The following is a 19,961-nucleotide window of genomic DNA, read 5'->3' as shown; positions in this document are numbered from 1 at the left end:
CATAGTTGGACAACAACATTGGTTTTACTCAGTTCATTATGGCAAAAATGCCACTTTCCCTTGAAACGGGTCTGGACGGTGCGATGGAAATAACACCTGCAGTTCATTTCTGCAAGTAGCATTCATCTTAAAGCTGCGTAGGCCAAGAAAATTGGCCTTTTGCTTTCCTTTGGGTAAAGAATTTGACTCCTGTGGGTCGTAAAACAGGACTTGTGAAAGCCTGGGCCAAATAAAAGATAAAAAAGATAATGTTTTCACATGCGCAGGTTATGAAAGTGGCTAAAAGGTAAAACAGCTGGGACATGTTTCAAACACCACATTTGGTAAGCAACTGGGGAACAGATTATGCAAAGCTCAGGATTTCTTTTATGATGTTGAGAAAAAAAACATTTTTATCACAGATCTAAATGTCAGTTTGATTTATTGGATTACGGCTCAGAATCAGCTCTGCTGGTTAAATCATGCTAGTATTTCGATATAAAAAGTGACATGATTATTGAGTTGAACCACATTTGTTTGCCAAGTTATATTCAGATTAGATGTTTGGGTGAAGCCAGTCGTGCTTGTGGGGCTTTCTGTGTGGAATTTGCATGTTCTCTCTGTCTTTGCATGGATTTTCTCTTTGAGCAAATTGCTGATTTTTAAAACTGAGCTTGATAAGGCGGTTTAAAGGATAGCTTTTCTGAAGTTTTTTTTAAAGTTTTTTTTAAAGGAGCGTTTTTCAGTTATTGTTTTCTCAAACTTCCAGTTATTTGAGCAGGTGCAGAAAAACTATTTATTACAGCGTTTTCAGAAAGTTGTGTTTTCCTCCATTTACACAGAAACAGAGCCCAAGTGTCAAAAAGTTCCACCCATTTTCAAAAGATCGCATTTTCAGTGGCTCTGAGGAGCGTTTAAATGGACACCTGAAGGTTTTATATGAAAACGTTTTGTAAAAATGGCCTTATCTGTTCAGCCTGTACCAATGGATAACCTGACTGCTTTCACAAGCACAGTCTCATCAAACCGTCGCTCCATCTTTACGATTAAACACTCATTTTCTCAACAGTTCTTCGCAGGTGATGTAATTTTTAGGCTGAACAGGAAAAACAGAGAGAGTGACTGAATACACGAGCTCTGCTGCTCAGTGAGATACTGGGAAAATCAGTGTGAACATGTGAGGAAACCAATCAAACAATAGGAAACACATGTTTCCATATTCCTCTGGGGAGGGGCCGAAGGCAAGTGGTACTTACATGTAATCACGTCCAGTGGCACGAGTCCAGGTTAAGGAGGGGCTGAAATCCCTCCGGAGAGCCGATTCTCAGCGCTGGTCACTCAGTGAGCTTCAGCAAACGGCTGTATTGAGATGTGCAGCAGTGAAGCAGCTGGAAGCGTTGTGTTCTGTTGTGTGGAAATGAAAATCTGGCCCCTATTGTATCAGCAGCCGTCCTGCAAATGGAGCCGGTCATAGCTTGTCGTGCACAATAAGACTGGGCGTGATAAGAAGCGATAGCAGCAGCGCGCTCGCCCGGCACGCAGGCCGCCGTGGTTCCAGCTTGGCAGGAGTCGGCGGCCAGGTTGCCACATGACCGCGTGCCAACTATCACCACATCCATGGAAAATAAGTCAGGCTGGGCCAGTCTTTCAGCGCTGCAGTGTAAACATGAAGGGAAGAGATGTTTGTGACAGAAATACGCCAACAGGGCATTTTACTGCAGCATAGAATTAGACATAACTCCTTGACAAGAGCACATCAAAAATAATCCAACGGCCGTACGTACACCGCACAAAGCATTTATCCATGAAAATAAGAATGAGAGGAGCATAGCAGTTTTTAGATGGACTTGTGCATGTGTGTTGTATCCAGCTGCAACAGCGATTCTTTTAAATCTCAATATTCTGAATCGATGATGAGAGATATTGACAGTAAATCAAATCAGCAGGTGCTGATTTTCCACCACATTAACAGACATAAGAGTGACACCTAGAGGTTTCCATCAAACAGTGAATATACAGTAGAGGTTTGTTTCTGTTTTTAAGACATCATCCATACAGAGGAGGTGATCCCAGCTCACAATGAGCAGGATACACTCTGGACAAGCTTCCAGTCCATCATATTTAACAATTAGATCTTTCATAGATCATAAGTAATGTAAAAGATACATTTCTGTTCCAATTAAACTTGAAGACAGTGAGGTGAAAACAATCTCAAGGGCATTAAAACACAACTGGCGAGGAGTCTTATGAAAAAAGGGCACCGGAGTAAATAAATCCTTAATACCACAGGGAGAGTAGATGAGATTAGAGCAAACACACTGAATCATGGCTGTCAGAAACAGGCCAAATCTGGCTTCCTTGTAGGTGACAAGAACTCCTCAAAGTAGGTCTGACCTACATGAGAGTTTTCAGCTGCTTTCTCCGACTGTAGGGGCGCAGCGAGGTGTGCATCGAGCAGCAGGAACATGTGACACAGAGCTCGTATAGAAAATGAAAACCATGAAGGCAGGGCAAAGGTCAAGCCCACATGGAATACCGCTCCTCAGCCCCACTCACGGGGTCGATCCTTGCTCCTGTCCACACATAGTTCATATCCCAGAGACACTGGAGGACCGCTGAGGCCGAGGCCGAGGCAGGGAGCACTCCAGGCCCCCGACCACTGAGACGCAGAGCCCAGCGAAACCCTCCAAGTGTGACCTCAGTCCTTCCGAGGCCTTCAAAGAGGGCCGTGCGGCGACACTGGCTGCGTCTGCTTTCCTCTCCCTCAGCCATCACCTCGGGTTCCCCTCTCTGCCGCTGGAAATGGAAATGGCTCCCGGAGGTCCCGTCGCACTGGATCTTTGCTCGACTTCAGAGGCTGGCTGTGTTCTTCCCCGGCCCCGTCGGCTTCAGCACGGCTGGCCAGTTATGAAAGAACCACGAATGTAATAAATACCAGTTTATTAAAAGATGGTGTCTGCATTGTCTGCAGCAGGGGGGCCAAAACCGGCCTGCAACAGGCTCAGTTTGGCCAGAAGAAGAACCACCAAGCAAACTGTAAAAATTTCAAAGAAAAATGTATTTTTAAAAGAAATTTCTTGAGACCATTGGACACAACACAACAGTAAGGCCTAAATTACATTCAAAGTCATGCTGTCAGGGTTAGAAGTTTTTCTTTTTCAGATTTCACTGTTATTTGCTCCAGAGAGTATCATTAATATTGACTTTAGTAATTTTTGGTAGCAGTAGTTTGATTTTTGTGAGAACAATGACATTTTCATCACTTAAACTCTGTGTCACGACAAAGAAAAACTATCAAGTTTAATTTCTCAGGTTATTATGACGCTGTCTTACTGATCTGACCCACTCAAGATGAAACTGGGCTGTATTTGACCCCTGACCTAAAACGTGTTCGACACTGTTCAATGCAATCAAACACTGACGCAAAAACAGACATAGATATATAGCCAATAGTTAATACTGTGTGGTCTGCTTTATTCGTACAGGAACTGTGTTGTGTGTTAATGATCATCACTCAGTGTCTCCAACGTAAACACATCTGGCACTGAAGTCTCTGCTGGAGCATCGCCTCGTCTACATCTGTTTGCCGCAAATCAGCCTTTGGAAAACAGCTCGGAGCGGAGACGGTCAAAGCTCAGGGGCTCTCATCAGCGCCACACATGTGGAACATCCATGTACGTTTCTGCGAGTGCAACAGGAAACTGTGACAAACGTGGCCTGGGAGAGTGCTTTCACGTCTGCTTGGCTGCTGTGCAGACACATTTCTCCGCTATAATACGAGACAGGCTCCCTCCACCCTCGGCCCACAGATGAGGCTCGCTCCTCGTTATATCGTTGGGGTTTGAGGTTGTCTAATCTCTTCTGTACCATTTGGACCAGACTAAGATTTTTAAAAGCTGCCACAATATGCTCCAAGATCAGTTTGAATTACTATAACCTACAATAAATCTGGTAATTAGGATCTGAACACCCCAATAAACCCCAGGTTTTATTTAACATTAGTTTCTTGGTTTATACTGGGGAAAGTGATGAATCTGGTCATGGTTTTTCAGTCAGAGATAAATAACCCATCCTATGCTGCCCTCATCTGTTTGTTTTTAGTACTGCATGAGAGTCTGACTAGTTTCATCTCTTGTGACAAAGATGTTTATTTTTCTACAGGATTTTTTTTTTTTACAATGACACGCTCAGTTCATCTTAGATATGTTATTAAGAATAAAAAAAATACCTCTCGAGAACTGTCAGAACTACTACTACTACTATTTTTGCATTGATTACAGTCAGTCAGCTCCATCTTTTACTTTCTACTTACTTTCTACTTTCTTCGACATTTCTTTAACTGTTTGAGACAACAAAAGTTCAGACTTGTTCCTGTTGTAATTCATCGTCCAGATTGTTGTCGAAATTCCGAGGCAGGTGTGATAATGGTGATTTCTCTGATATGTTATTTTAGTGAGTAAATCTGATGATGGGATGGGCTGAAAACTGAGGAGTTATAGTTGGTGTGTCAAGCATAAGGCTCGTGGACCAAAACTGGCCCCATAAGAGGCTCCAATCTGCCATTTAAGCTCGCTGCTGAGATTGTCCTGCTATGAAAATTAGCCTCAAATCCAGGCTGTCAGGATGAGCTTGTTAAAACATGCATGCAAAATGCTGCAACAGGTATAGGAGATTTTTTTTTCTTTTTTGATATTGCACTGTATTTTGTAATCGAATTGGCTTGATGTTGAGATTGGAGTAATTTTTGGTGCCAAGTGCAAAACATTTAGCAAAAACAGACACTTTTTCAAAAACACAAGAATGAACTTTGAAGTTCTAATTAAAGGTTATGAAGTTACACCTTGTTGTGAGGCTTCAAAGTATTAGACTGCATGTTACACATTTCAAGGGTATGTTTTCCTGCACATTTCACTGGTATATTGGATGTTGAATATTGTATCATAGATTGCACATATAGGTTATTCAGCTTCATCCTGAAGTCTTATTGCACTCTTTTTCTTGTCTATATTCTCTATTCCTTGTTTTAAATTATATATGTCAACACTGTAGGAGGGCAAGCGAGACAAAATTCAGATTCCACTGTGTGTCATTGTTTGTACAACGGAATTGACAGTCAGCTCACTTTGAGTTTGACTTGAATTTATGTGGTGTTTACTGCTCCAGCCCACTCAGACTGGACCGCATGTGACCCCTGGACTAGAATGAGTTGAACACCACAGAGTGATAGTGAAACTAGCACACAGATAAGTTGTCAAAGCTTGCAGCGGCCCCGTAATGGCACAACTTATGTGTGTGTGGGAAGAAAAAAACTGTTGTGTGATAGGAATTGCAAGTAAGACAATCTCGATCCCCCTCCGGACAAGAGGGTAGAAAATAGATGGATGGACAATCTCGATTTAGACACTGAATCAAAACCTTTATCGTATTCATCTAAAGCATCAAACACAAGGGCAATGAGCCAGAAGACCTTCAAGAGGCTCCAGTCTGGCACATCAAACTATTTTCTAAAATTCTCAAATGAAAACATAGTGTTTTTAAATGGAAACTAGAATTAGCCTCAAAGTGGTGCATAATGTAACAGCTATGGTGGATGTGTTTTTGGGACAATTCAATGTATTTTACAACAAAGGTTTCATTAAAATTAAATTTATGTTGATTTTGGTCATTTTTGACAGGAGCTGATTGGTTTTATGATAATATTGATGCTTTAAAGTTCAAATTTAAAGGTTATTATCGCACTGTTTCACAAGCCTGGCCCTGTCGAGATGACCTTGGACTGTATTTGTGCCCTGAACTAAAAAGTGTTTGACTCTCCTTATCTAATAGCTGTGATCAGCAGTGGTGCGTCCTTTGAGCCAGCGGGCTGTATATTGTGGGTAAAAAAAAAAAGTCATGCGGTTCTGCTCTACTAACAAAGACAAACATCTTGTGGTTTAGTGAGGTGGAGTTGAAGGTTTGTGTCACTTCCGTGTTGGCGTTGTTACGGGTTACCGGATGCCTTTAGCCCCGCCCCCCCTGAGCTCGCCCCCGTCTGCCCTCGCTTAAATTCCTGTAGTCACTCTCTCAACACAGCGCGCGCGCACACACACACACACACACACACTCTCTTGTAAACACTCAGCTCCACCTGCTGCGCTCAGCTCCCTCCGCCTCGGTTCAGCTCTTTTCTCGCCGGTATGTATTTTAATTTAATTTCTCCTCCAAAACGGCTTCTTCCTGCAGAACGGGTCTCTGCTGGGGAGGAAGTTTCACTTTTTTTTGGCTGCACGTGTTTTGGGAAACTCACGCCGTTTTCAGTCACTTGTTCCACACATTGAGTTTGACAGTTGGTTATTTGGCAGGTGTAAGCGGTTTCTATAATCTAATGTGTTGATATATTTGTGTGACATAACGTGCATTTCTTCAGAGACTCCACCCTGTGGCTTCAGGTTACTGATTGTTGTCACCCTCCAGGAAATGGACTGAACGTTTAGATTCGGACACTTGTTATGTCAGAAATAGACTTTCTACAGCCTGTTACATTTTTTTTCTCCTAAATGCGGATTTGTCTTATTTATTATCATCACTGGTGTGATGCTATTAAAACTGTAACCAGTTTTAAGGAGGACTGATAATAGCTCTTTAAGAATTATATTATGATGTAGTTTGGTTTAGAAGCTGTTATAATCATGATTGTGGCACATGAAACCATTTGTTTGGGGAAAAAAAAGTCACTTTTATGGAGTAAGAATGTAGAGAAGTAAATCCTTCAACACACTGTCTCCCACTTTAATAAATAATGCAGAGACCCAGTGATTTGCTCTATTGCTCACCAAGTTTCTTCTGCAGCTATTTAATCAGATTTTTGTGAGCTATTTAGACTTTGAGAAAGAAGCAGTGGTTTAGCAGAAGTTAAAGCATCAAGGTTGTGACTGTAAATTTGGGTTTGAGTCCCTCTGATTGTTACATCATCCGAGGATCACTGGTTTACAGCAGCTGGAAACAAACTGTATAATTTTCACTGTGATCACATCGTCGCTATTTGCTCAACATGTAGATAAGTACAGTAGCTTTACCAGCTGTTACATGTCCTAAAACAGATAAGATGTTGATTCAAAGCTCCAGCACATTGAATTCAAGCCCGTATTCCAGTCTTGGGAATGTGAAGTGTGTAAATCTGTAATAACTTTACACTAATGCACAGTTTAGTGCAGGACGTCAAACACGTTCTAGACCAGGAGTCACATACAGACCAAATTCATATTGAGTGGGCCAGACCAGCCATTAAATAATAACCTTTAATGTTAAACTTTAAGGTTTCTCTTTGAGTATATGTAATGAAAATGTATATTTTCACAAAAAACAAATTCCAACCAAAAATTACTACATTATCAACATAAAGACAATTTCAATGATATATTCCAATGTAAAATACAGTGAAATGTAAAAAAAGACAGCTTCTGTAGTTGTTGCAATTTGCATGTTTTTACAAACTCATGCTGACAGCACGACTGAGAGGATCAAACTGGTTTTCTGTCTCTCATGGCAGCATCATTGATTTCTCAACTCGAGTCTCAGTGTGTCCCAAAATGTTTTTTTTTTTTTTTTTTTTAATGTATGTTTTTGTAAAAAAAAAAAATTTGTTTGGCCAGATTGAAGCGTCTTGTGAACCAGATTTGGCCCACAGGCCTTACGTTTGACTCCCCTGGTTCACTGTTAATTGAACAGATTGACATTATCACTCTTAAGTTTTCATTTACTGCCTCAACTGGCTTACTGGATCACAGCAGAGGAGCCTCATAGGTGTTTTTTTTTTGTAATCAAGATTTAAGACGGTCATGTTCTGTCTCGTGCGTATGGACGAAGAAAACCACACCGCCGTTTCCAAACAGCAGTTCATCGTTGTTCCTCTTCTGGTTTCCGCGCTCATGCTCAGGCATCGTCTCTTGCTCATTGTGGCTTGCTGGCTTTCCTCGTGAGGTTTGTCATGCTCTCAAAAATGTTGCACAATGTTTAGACTTGAAATGTAAAGCACGTCATACTCAAACAGTAAAAGTCGCACCGTTCCCCCTTTTTAATGTTAAATGAGTTGCTGGTGTGGCCAAATAAGTTATATAAGTTTTTTTTTTCTGTTTTATAGCTTAAAAATGCTTCTTGAGGTAATTTCATTTGCAGAATCCCTCATCTCGTATTTCTTGACCTGCATGTTATTTTTTGGGAGGTCTCTCTTACCCCTGTCCCACGAAATGCTGTAGGTCACTGCACACACACACACACACACACACAGTGAGCGATGTTCTTGTCGGTGAGTCGATTGAGCAAACTTGTTCCAAACCGATGCACTCGGAGCTGCGGCCTGCAGAGAAACCTCCACCACGAACAGGGTTGAATCAGTCGATATATATTCCAGGTGAACAAGGCTGTCCTCGTCACGCCACAACCTCACTTTCACTTTCGGCGGTCCTTGTCGGATGACATTAGTCACAGCAGGAGCTTCAGTCCCTGAAACACCACAGAAGAAGAGCAGATATATATTTTTAGGGGGGTCTGTGATTTCATTTTGCACAAATTCCATGATTAAAACCATTATTTTAGTGAAGATTTCCTTTTTTGTGTCTTCGTGGCTCGTTTGGTTCAAACAGCTCTCCATTTGAAAGGATTTCCAGCTTCATAATAGCGTCAATTTTCCAAACCATTTCATCCCTCTTTTGATCTGCTGCTTAGAACTGTATTATAAGAGACTGTCGTCGGCGAACGAGGGGCTGTAACTGAAGAATATCCTTCTCTCTTTCCAGGTTTGCTCCTCTAATTGAAGAGGTGGTTGCTAAGAGATGACAGTGGGTGACATTGGTGAAAGCCTCAGATGTACGGCAGTCTGAAGCCGGAGTTCTGCCGGATCTGTCTGCTCCACGCCTCCGCCCGTACCCGGCTGGTCTGAGGAACGCACGCGCTCGCCGGGCGCCATGGAAGCTTTCGGCAGTCCGTCCCTCAACGGCACGGCGGCCCGGACGGCACGGCAGAGTGCCGAGGCGTGCCGGTGGAAGAAGGACCACAAAGGTCAGGCGGGGGACTTGGATCCGGACACCATCCAGGAGAAAACCCACGAATTCTTCCAGATGTGCGACATCGAGAGCAAGGGCTTCATCACCCGACGCGACATGCAGGTAAACTTTAATTTACGGCAGATCAACGTTAAAAGATGTTACATTGACTTTACTCTGAAAAACCATAAACATATATTCTCATCACTAACTTTCATCAGAATGAGATTCTAATTTTTATCATGTAATAAAAGTTGTGGTTCAGTCAGTGTGTAGCGTGCAGGTACAGTCTGTCGTTAATGACACACACACACGGCGTGGATCTGATTCAAAGCGTCATGAAAGAGGTCCGGCTCGGAGAGCGGCGTGGATGCTTTGTCATGCGAGCCCTCCACTCACATTATTGTGCAGATTCACCTTCCCCTCGGATATTCATCAGCGCTATTGATAACCCTTTGATGAAGCACTTTCAGGCTCTCGCTCCCGAGCAGCATAAACACAGGTCAGGCTTTGATCTGCTGTTTATCATAATGTTTTGTAAATGAGACGGCAACCTGGATCCAGTCCTTTTCAGCTCTATTAATAGGAGCATCTGTCCTGAAGAGGCCGAGGCGTGTTTTTAAAAGTTGCACTTTACATACAGCTGGCGCAGGCTGCGACGGTGTGGCTGCTAAATAACGCAGTTCCACTCCTGACATGGCGCTCTGGTTCGTTTAACACCGCGACTGTCAGCAGGATGGCTTTACAATCCGGCTGTTTGCTGACATGAGGGATATGTTCTGCTCTGATAACACATTTAACAAGAACAGCTGGTAGTCTTACGCACATGGTATCCTGTCTGTGTCCCTGCCCTGGATTGTAGAGGTGGCTTTGGTCAACATTTGTCACAATGTAAACACCGCTTGAATAAAAAAAAAAACGGGCTGAGGTGTGGCTGTGTTGTCTTTACTTGAAAATGGTCCAAGAGTTCCAGTCTGGGTCAGGTGTCTTTGGGAGGGTTTGCTTTGTTTCGTCAGATTAACCTCTCAGCTGAAGAACAAACGTCAGTAGATATTCTTTTAAAGCGTTTTTTTTTTTCTTTTTTCTTTTTTTTTCCCCCCATCAGTTCCACTGGAACTTCCTTGTGGTCAATCATTAAAGATAGCACTGGGAAGATGCCAGGTGTTATTTTGTGCGTGTACTGGAGGGGATGCATGCTTTGGAAATATTTGGAGCCTAAAATAAAATGCTGCAGAGATAAGGTGGTCTAATTTTGTCATTGAGGTTTCAAAGTAAGAGGAAAAGGACCAGTAACTGTTACACGGCACATGATTGTAGCACCTGTTCGTGATGAAGCAGCCAAATATGCAAAAACAATTAAGACTATGAGCTAAAATAAGAAAAACTAAAGTTATTTTGTTTCTGATCACTACATCCATAAACGTCCGTCGATCAATCCCCTGTGTTCTGTCTTGTGATCAGAGGCTGAATGGGGAGATTCCTCTCAGCGCGGACGAGTTGGAGAACGTGTTCGATACCCTGGACTCGGATGGCAATGGGTACCTCACCCTGGACGAGTTCTCTTCAGGCTTCAGTACGTTTCTAAATTCCCGCTCAGGTCACCACTTTTCAGAATATTTAGAATCGCATCATGTTGTGTTTTTGTTCCGTTTTCTTGAAGGTGAGTTTTTGTTCGGACGGAGGGTGTCGGCAGTGGAAGGCCCAGTGCAGAAACTCCCGAGTCAGAGTCTGCCGGAGGTTCTGTATCAGACGCAGTGGGAGGAGAGCCTGGCGAAAGGAGAGGAGGATGAGGAGGAAAAGCACTTCAGCATGCTCATGGAGAGCCTGGGAGCCAACAGCGTCTTTGAAGAGTGAGTGCTGGATGCGAGTGTTTGCTCGCGATTACAGACTCTGCTGTCGGCTCCACTTTCATATCGCTTCACACTTTGTCGGCATCTTCTTGAAGTCTTGGCCATATTTTGAGTAACTCGGCCTGAGACTGCAATCAGCTGTGCAAACTCGATGAGAGTTTAGAAGTTTCCACTCAGCTGTTCATCTGACCTCTTTAATGTTCGACCGCTTTACAGACAGATTTATCTCTCAAAGATGTGACATAATTTTAATTTTTTTTCTTTTTTCTGAATATTCCCAAGTTTAGAGAAGCTTTGTTCTTTGTCAACTTCTTTTTTTATTTCCTGTTCAGTAGTCCCTGGAGGTTTCCTTGCTTTGACTGACTGCTCTTCTGAAACGACTAACTTCACCTTTTAAAAAGCACGTACAGCTCAATAAAAGTCAGCGGGAGTGGAGCCGGATGCCAGATTCCTATTGGCTCCACTGGCCCGAATTAAGGCTGGAGACATTTGGATGACATTTCCGATGAGATCAATGTGGTTGACCAGACTTTTAGGTCTTTCAGGTCGTTTAAGATTGCTGCTGAACAGCTGCTCGAATTTCCACTCATGTCAACTCCACATTATCTGTAATTTTCCTTTAATTTGGGGCTGTGTGAAACCTCATGAGTGAGACCGCCGAGTGGCGGCGGTGCGGCGCTTGTTTACTCCTCCGTCCTGCCTCCTCAGCCGCGCCGAGGTGCACCGTCTGTGGGCCCAGCTGCGCCGCGACGAGCCGCACCTCCTGTCCAACTTCGAGGACTTCCTGGCCAGAGTGACGTCCCAGATTAGAGAAGCCAACCGGGAGAAGAAGGAGATGGAGAGCGCTCTGAAAAGGTCGGCCAGCGTCTCCATGTAATCACTTGTCAGCCCGCCCGGAAAGTAATTGTCTCACTAAATAATGTGTGCGTGTGCGTGTGTGTGTGTGTGTGTATGTGTGTGTGTGTGTGTTATTCAATTAAGCTGAAGAGGAAAGACTCCTTTTTTTTTTTTAATTCTCTCTTCCAGTTTTTTCCAGTGGTTTTTGTCTTTCCTTCCACATCCTTCTTGTAGCCATTTAGACATTCTTAATGCTTTTTATCATTTATAAACAAGATGAAAAATGACTGATTTGTTTTTCTGTCTTTTTTTCTTGATTTGTGCATGTGAACCTTTTTTTTCCCCGCTCCTGAAAGCTGTCCGTCCGTCCTCGTTCCATCCCCGTCCCCGTGCGCTCCTCTGCTGTAACGACTCGTGCTCTTGAATGAAAGCAGGGCATTAACGGCTCCGTCGTCTCATCCCAAACCGTACAGGAAGGCGGCGACTCATGACGACGAGATCCAGCGCCTGTACGAGGAAATGGAACAGCAAATAAAAAATGAAAAGGACCGGATCGTGCTGCAGGCAGAAACCCGTCCCAGTTTTACTCTGCGCAGCCGAAGTGGTTCTCTCTCACTTCTTGACTTGATATAGTTGTCTGTTTTACACTGTACTCAAGGATTATGAGCGATATCTAACTCGCAGTCAGGATTTGGAGCTGCAGCTGTCCAGCAAGCAGAAGGAGCTGGAGCAGCTTTTCCAGAGACAGAAATCGGTGAGTGAAAATATCACCACTGCTGCATGTCAGTGTTTGATTTCCACGAGGAAGGTGTTTCAAATAAGCACCTCAGAGGGCCCGTGAAAAACTTCAGCCCTAAATCAAGAAAGACAAGATCAATGATCAAAGAATGATTCAACAAATATCAGCATTAGGAACATTTACTATTGTAGCGTTTATAGTGTGATACTTGCATCTTTTTACCAAACAAGTCTCAAAATCATGTCATGATCCTGCTCTGTATTGTAGTTTCAAATCGTTCCACTAGATGTCACCCAAGTCACATACGTCTCTGTGTTTAGTTCACACATTCAGACACTCACCTGGCCAAAAACAGAGTAATTGTTAATCTTTCACGGTGTGTTCTTCTGTTCTTTTCGTCCTGGCGCCGCTCTCCAGCTGGAGTTTCAGTGCCAGGAGCTTCACAGCGAACAGCATGTGACCAAAGTGGAGAACGTGAAGCTGAAGCAGACAAATGAGGAGCTGGCGCAGGAGCTGGAGCACACCAGCCAGGAGCTGCTCCTCGCCCAGGAGCAGCTCAGCCTACTGCAGGAGCAGTCCACACGGCTGCACGAGGACAAGGAGATGTGAGTGTGCAGCTGAATTCATTTTTTACTCTCAATTTAGATTTGTTTGACTTCATCAAACTATAAAACATAAGATCATTCACACATTTATGGTAACAGTGCAGAAAGTGCAGCTCTTTTAAAAGTATTTCTGTGGGTCTTTTACTCCGAGCGTCTGTTTGTTCATATATGCAGCAGAGCAGCATTCTTTCAGATCTGTGAAACCTTATCAGGAAAAAGGAGACAGAAAACCCGTTTCCTTCTGTCTGTCAGCTCTGCTTGTGTTGCATGTGAACGCAGGTCGTTCTGCTTCTGTCTGCTCATAAAACACGATGCACTGTTGTCCCACGCAGGGAAATTTACCGGCTGACGGAGGGGCTGCAGCGAGAGCGAGCGTGCCTCCTGAAGCAGCTCGACCTGCTGAGGTATGAATCACAGTAAAATAAAACAAAACAGAGGCGCATCAGAGGGATTTAGAAAGACTGCCGCTGCTACGCTGCTTTCTTCTTGTACGTCGACAAATCAGTCGTGGTGTTTCAGTCAAATAATGAGTTCTCGAGTGAAAATGTGTTTTTAGGAGATTTCGCAACTGTGTTATGCAACTCGATGAATCAGCATCTCAAACGCTGATTCACTGGATGATAACAGTCAAAACATTATTCTGTTTAGCTTAAACTTTCTTTAGGGGGGGGGTTCAAACTTGTATGCAACCTAAATCATGTTGAACCGCAAATGTAAAAATACTGTAAATTCAGAAGAAGGTAAGAAGTTGTTTGAGACACATCATGGAGGAATCTTCTCATTGTTTAGCTTACTTTCTTAAAAATGTTAACCATTGTGTATTTTGTGAATATGTTGACATCTTCTTTTACTTCTTGTTTCCTTGTTGTCCAGAGAAATGAACAAACACTTACGGGATGAAAGGGACATGAGCTACCAGGTGAGTTTCATGTGCAGAGCGCATATAACTTATTCAAATGAGACAGAAATAGATTTTAATGAATGAGAAATTCACCTGACTCCACAGAAACCCAAAATCCCACCAAGTTTGAAGCAGAGACCTTTTATTGGTGCTGTGAAGCTCTCAAACACGAGTATCTTCAAAAGGTAAACCACTTCATCCATTAAATCCGGTTGTTTGTTATTGGCAGACGGAGTGTGTGCTTCAGCCGTGTTGTGTTGTGTTTTGTCGTATCCGCAGTGAGGATGAGGAGGAGCTGAGCCCCGTCTTCGTGCGGCAGAGCCTCGCCAACGGCCCGTCGCAGCCGTCTCACTCGGCGGCGTCCAGAGGCCACCTCCAGAGGATCATCTCCATCGAGGAGGACCACCTCCCCCACCTGCTCGGCGACTGCCACGCCCAGAGCCCCCTGCCGGAGTGTGACGAGAACGCTCACACCAGAGGGAGCGAGGCGGAGAGCGAGACGCCAACGTCTCCCAGAGGTCAGCCCGTGGGCAAGGAGACCAGCATCAATGTGAGAAACTCTCCATTCAGCGCAAGTCAGGAGGGAGATCTGAGAAAGTGATGTTACAGAGTGTTTGTTTTTGTTTGTTTCGTCAGGAGGAAAGCAGTCCGCCGGCTCCCGACCGCCTGTTCAAGATCGTGCTGGTTGGGAACTCCAGTGTGGGAAAGACCTCCCTGCTGCGCCGCTTCTGTGACGACAGCTTCCACTCGGGCACTTCTGCCACTGTGGGTGCGTCTGCACGAGCGCCGCCGCGCCTCGCGCCCCGTGTGTGTGTTTGCACACACAGCTGTTAAACGTAGCGGCTGCGTGTGACACTGACAAAGCAACAGGCTTTGTTTTAACTGGAGAATAGAGAAGTGTCAGCAGTTAGAGGTCATCAGTTCACCACAATGCAAAAAAAAATACAAATCCACATTTTAACATCATCGTAAACGGTCCTGTTTGAGGTTGCAGAAAGCAACCGCCGTGCTGACTTCATGGGTGCTTCTTGTACTTTTGTTAATTATCTAAGTTAAACAACAGAGATCATTATTATTTAGTTCCACCTTGTTGGTTTTAAACCTTCCAGCAGTAGGAAAGTGGTGCCGTGTTCAGTTCTCCTGCTTCATTGTGAGTTTTCTCAGAGAATATTAGTTCAAAAACCTTCATTTTAAGGCTTATTTAGGATTCTAAATGGTATAAAATCTACATTTAAGTGTGTGTGAATGTCTTTTTCTCGGTGTTTCCCTGCTTTCACACTAAGCTCCATCACCCTGCAACTCAGGAATGGATAATGTTGTATTTAAAAGATGGATTCAGAACAGCTGTCGTAGGATTTCTCATTGGATGTCTCCATCTATCTTCTAGCCAGGGAGAAGATAATTCTTGTTAACTTTAGACAGATCAACCAGTTAAGCATGGGGAAAAACACACAGTCAGAATCTGGTGTGTTTTCACATTAATTGTGGGATTTTTCGCTGTCATCTGTACATTTTCTGACTTGTTTCATCAATGTTTTGTTTGTACCTGCAGGTATAGATTACAGCGTAAAGACGATATCGGTGGACAACAGCCAGGTGGCGCTGCAGTTGTGGGATACAGCTGGACAAGAAAGGTGAGATCAGTGTTTTTATAAAAACCTCCTTTAAAACCATGTGACCCTGATTGAGTCCATACAGAGTTTATATATATATATATCCACATCCCAAAGGAGAGTTTTCAGAGATGTTCAGGTAAAAGAAAGCAAACCATTTTTCTTCCATCGGTGTTTTTCTTTTCCTCCTGCAGGTATCGAAGCATCACCAAGCAGTTCTTCCGTAAGGCTGACGGTGTGGCTGTGATGTACGATATCACCGACGAGCAGAGCTTCACTGCTGTCAGACAGTGGCTGTCCAGTGTCAAAGTGAGATAGTCGCAGTTCCTTCTGCACAAGTTTTCACAGAGTTTTAAAAAGTCTGTTTTTAAAAGTCATGGTTTATCTGCAGTATTTTACTGTTTTCTTATAACCTCTTCTTAACCTATTCGTCTAAATAAACCAGACAGGAGCAGGAATCGGTTTGATATCAGTGGCATTAAGAGAGCATCGTTTCCTCCTCTTCTCCTGCAGGAAGGTGCAGGAGACGACATTCCCGTCATGCTGCTGGGAAACAAAACCGACAAGGAGATTGAAAGACAAGTTGAGAAGGAACTGGGCGAAAGACTAGCTAAGGTTGGTTATTTCAGGTGTTTTTATTTTAATCTGATTCTGTCAGGAGAGTCTGAATACATGAATTCTGTGGCATAAAACCTGTGATGAGTAAATCTCTTCGATGTGAAGAGTCACTTCCTCACTGCAGTATAATGATTAGTGCTCTCATCTCAGAGAAAAAATGTTGGAGTTAGTATGTTGTTTGTGTGTGTGGATTCCGTTTAAATGCTTTCCTTCACCGTCCCAAAAACATGTTTGATGGTAAATAGTTACTCTAAATGGGTAGGTTTCTGTTTTGCCTGTGATGGACTGGAGAGATGTCCGGGATGCCTTCATACAGTCAGCTGGGATCAAATGGAACAGAGCAGTACTGACGAGGGAAGGAAGTTTTCCTCTTTGTTTTTCCACTCCTCATCATCATTTGTCTCTGTTATTCCAGGACTGCCAGATGACCTTCTATGAATGCAGTGCGCGCTCCGGACACAACGTGGTGGACTCCATGCTACATTTAGCCAGGTGAGCAGAAGCCGTCATCTTTGTTTGACATGAACACAAGTGAAGAATCAAAGTAAAGATATGGAGCGACTCTCTCTGTTTGGAGAACGTTTTCAAGATTCATCCCTCAGTAATCTTCTGCTTTGGGGGCACAATGGACCAGACAGTGGATTCAGTGTTATTAATGGTTTTGGTGATTGTTCCAGTGAAGTGACATGAACGACCAGTCTTTTACCGTCTGCATCGTGTCAAAACATTTACAGTCAGAATATACTGATGGAATGGTTTATTTCCCAGTAAATATATGCCATAAATGCAAGAGATAAACTGGTAAATATTTTAAAAACATTATAGGGGTTTAGTGCAGGGGTGTCAAACATATGGCACCGGGCCTTAAACTGTCCCGACATAGGATCCGTCAGGAGCAAAGTCTCATTATTACCGTTGATAATATGACTGGCCGCTTTCCGCTGCACATGGCTTGTGTTAATACTGCAGCAGGTGGGATTCCACACCAAATAAAATCATATTCCAATGTATTTTTCATTATATGGTTTAGCGCTAAAACAAAGTCGAACATTTGGAGTCGTCATTCCCTGATCCAGACCACTTGAGATTAAATTGTGCTGCATGAGGAACATGAACTATCCTGATAATGGCACTGAAAATAGACTGGCTGGCACCCTCACCTCAGGAAACCCCCCACACCCACACCCATACCCACACACACAGACACACACAGTGCAGAGACTGACTGAATGGATCCTATGCAGAGTTCGGTGCATCAATGTGTTTTCGTGCCATTCCGTCCTGCCAGGATCCTGAAAGAGCAAGAGGACCGAGAGAAGGAGAAGACAGTCCAGCTGGTCAACGGCTCGTCAGAGAAGAAGAAGTCCTGCTGCTAACACACACACACACACTCGGGGTGTTACCGCACGGTGCCAGTGAGGACACATTATTCTGACTGTCAGCACAGCCGTTTCTCACTCCGTCTTTGAATGTGAAGCACTTTGAGCACACCACAAAAGGAAAGAAGGAAAAAAAAAAACCTTATTGTCACATTGCTGCACTACTTTAATAATGATCTCCCAAGACACCCGTGATCTGAAAATTGCTACTTCATGAAGCCTTTTGTAGGAAAGTAATAATAATGAGGAAAAAGTGCCTGTGTGTTCTTTTAAAAGTTGAACGAACTGTGCGATCTTAAATCTGATTCAAACTTGTATTTTCAGACATTTGAGTCTTTAAACTTCAAATATTTATTAGCCTTAAGTCTCTTTTTACTACATAGAATAATATATGGAATCAGTGTTAAGTGTTTAAACTGTTGTTTCTTCATCTTTTGTGTCATAAATAACCCACTTTGCGACTTTGTCAGCACTACATCTATAAAGTTTGAGCCATTCGGTTATTGATCGACAGATCAATGTAACGGAGGTTTTCGTTGGTATTTCTTGACAGTGTAGTTTCCTCACCTGGTGGACACAGCCGAAGCAACGTGCTTTGAGTGGACAAAAATATTCTTTTTTTTTTTTTTTGTTCTCCCCCAGGGTTGAAATATTTGGTATTGTTTTGTATCACATGTGCTTTTCCTTTTGTCTGTTTGTACTGTGGATAGAACGTATCCTGGTTCAGCTGTAGCAATCTGTCATACTTACCTCATTTAAATGGGATGTTGGATGCACCAGATATCTTACTGTGATCTGTTCTCGTAAGAAGATGGGTGAAAGTGAACACATGTTGGTTTCTGAAGTCCCGACTCTCACTGTTACCCACAGTGCTTCACTGCCATCATCCTCCTGCACGTCGACTGTATATAAGAAATGTCAATAAAAAGATATGTATATTATGTGGAAAGCATCTCAGGGATACATTTGTCTTTATTTTATATTAGAAGTAAGGTTAGATGCACAGTGGTGAAGAGTTTAGCCTCATAAGAAGACGGTGGGCTTTCAGGCTTTACTGTGTGGAGTTTGCACGTTCTCCCTGTGCAAGAGGGAAACTCCGGTTTGAGGTGAACCGACGCTGAAAGTGTCTCGTTGGATCTCTGCGCGCGACCTGTCCAGGATGGATGAAGCACTCCAGAAAAAGGGATACAGCACAACCCAGGGGACACATTTGCACATTGCACTTTATTTTTAAGTTGATGACGATATGTGAAACAACATATTCAGTATTGGAAAACAGGAATCATCGCATGTGCAGTCAGCATGCCAATTCTCTTAGAACTTTGATAAAACATTTTATCCTTCAGATCTTGAAGGTGCTTCACTATACTGATATTATTCTCTGACAAATAGACGGATTTATTATATATCATTTCTTGTAAGCATGAAGGACTCTGTATTGCTTGTTTGTGCCAACCAGATTTCCGGCAGCTCTCTGTTGAGGCTTCATGTCCGTTGATTGTTGCTCACTTTGGTTGCATGCTTCGTGACGATACTGCATATACTGTGCATTTTCATTCCAGTTTTGGTTATCAGAGTATCCGCTTGTTTATAAAAGACTGAAGAGTAGAGGCGAGATCTCGGGGACGGAAAGGTAATGTGAACGTCGTTGATTTTTGTGCAGGTTTAGAGCAAAGACAAGGTTGTCAGTTCTATGAAACGTCCTCGAATGATGAAGACCAGAGGTTTTCAAGAGCAGGAAGATGACCCTCACACGCTATTCTGACTTAAAATAAAGTGTTTTAATAAACTAATAGTTTTATTCTCTGCTTAATTTCAATCAAAACTCTCCCGATCTGTTACAAACCCTAGTTAAGCTCTCTGGTACCCCTCAATTTAAAAATCTGACAGATCCTTCTTCCTTTTTTATTCTCCTAAGACCTGTATTGTGGTCTAGGCGCCACAAAATGATGTCCACGTTCGTGGACGCCAGGTCCTAGCGAAGAAAAACCCTACGTGGGTACCTTGGCAATGACTGTATTAAGAGCACAGGTGAAATGACGTTATGGTCGATGTGTAAAATGATCTGCCATCTACAGTGCTGTAATATATTACTTTACACAGGTTTCAGCATTGGTTGAAGCTTCTGCATCATTTCAGCAATGAACTGGTTTGTGTTTGTGTTCTGATTGATTCTGACGAAAGAATGCTTGAGGATATTTAATGAATCGACGAACAGCGGCTGGAGGCTGAACGCAGCAGTGCGGGTGAGGGTCGAGGGTCACTTCGGCACTTGGTCAAGGCATTGAGGATGGGAACGGGTGGGTCACCGGCATGTCGCCGTCACAACTCAAACCGGCAGCGCGGGCGCACGAGCTCCGGCACGTCCGAGGACACACTCACAGGGAAACCACTGACTAACACGTTACACTTCACACGAC

At 43.4% G+C, this 19,961-nt stretch overlaps 1 protein-coding gene across 1 annotated transcript; it reads left to right on the top strand.

Annotated features, from left to right (window-relative positions):
* Window positions 1-6,048: 6,048 nt before the first annotated feature.
* Window positions 6,049-18,484, top strand: LOC115392549 (ras and EF-hand domain-containing protein homolog). The gene is made up of 18 exons (XM_030097241.1): window positions 6,049-6,153; window positions 8,754-9,122; window positions 10,461-10,572; window positions 10,660-10,849; window positions 11,558-11,704; window positions 12,160-12,250; window positions 12,345-12,440; window positions 12,843-13,030; window positions 13,363-13,434; window positions 13,904-13,949; window positions 14,037-14,116; window positions 14,211-14,481; window positions 14,568-14,700; window positions 15,484-15,565; window positions 15,739-15,853; window positions 16,058-16,159; window positions 16,578-16,654; window positions 17,451-18,484. The coding sequence occupies exons 2-18, from the start codon at window positions 8,922-8,924 to the stop codon at window positions 17,536-17,538; spliced, it is 2,091 nt and encodes a 696-aa protein (XP_029953101.1). The 5' UTR covers window positions 6,049-6,153; window positions 8,754-8,921; the 3' UTR covers window positions 17,539-18,484.
* Window positions 18,485-19,961: the final 1,477 nt, after the last annotated feature.

Source organism: Salarias fasciatus, chromosome 7 (assembly GCF_902148845.1).
Source record: "Salarias fasciatus chromosome 7, fSalaFa1.1, whole genome shotgun sequence".
Lineage (NCBI taxonomy): Eukaryota > Metazoa > Chordata > Actinopteri > Blenniiformes > Blenniidae > Salarias > Salarias fasciatus.
The sequence above is the reverse complement of the archived record's forward strand: the minus strand, read 5'-3'. Positions and strand labels throughout refer to the sequence as shown.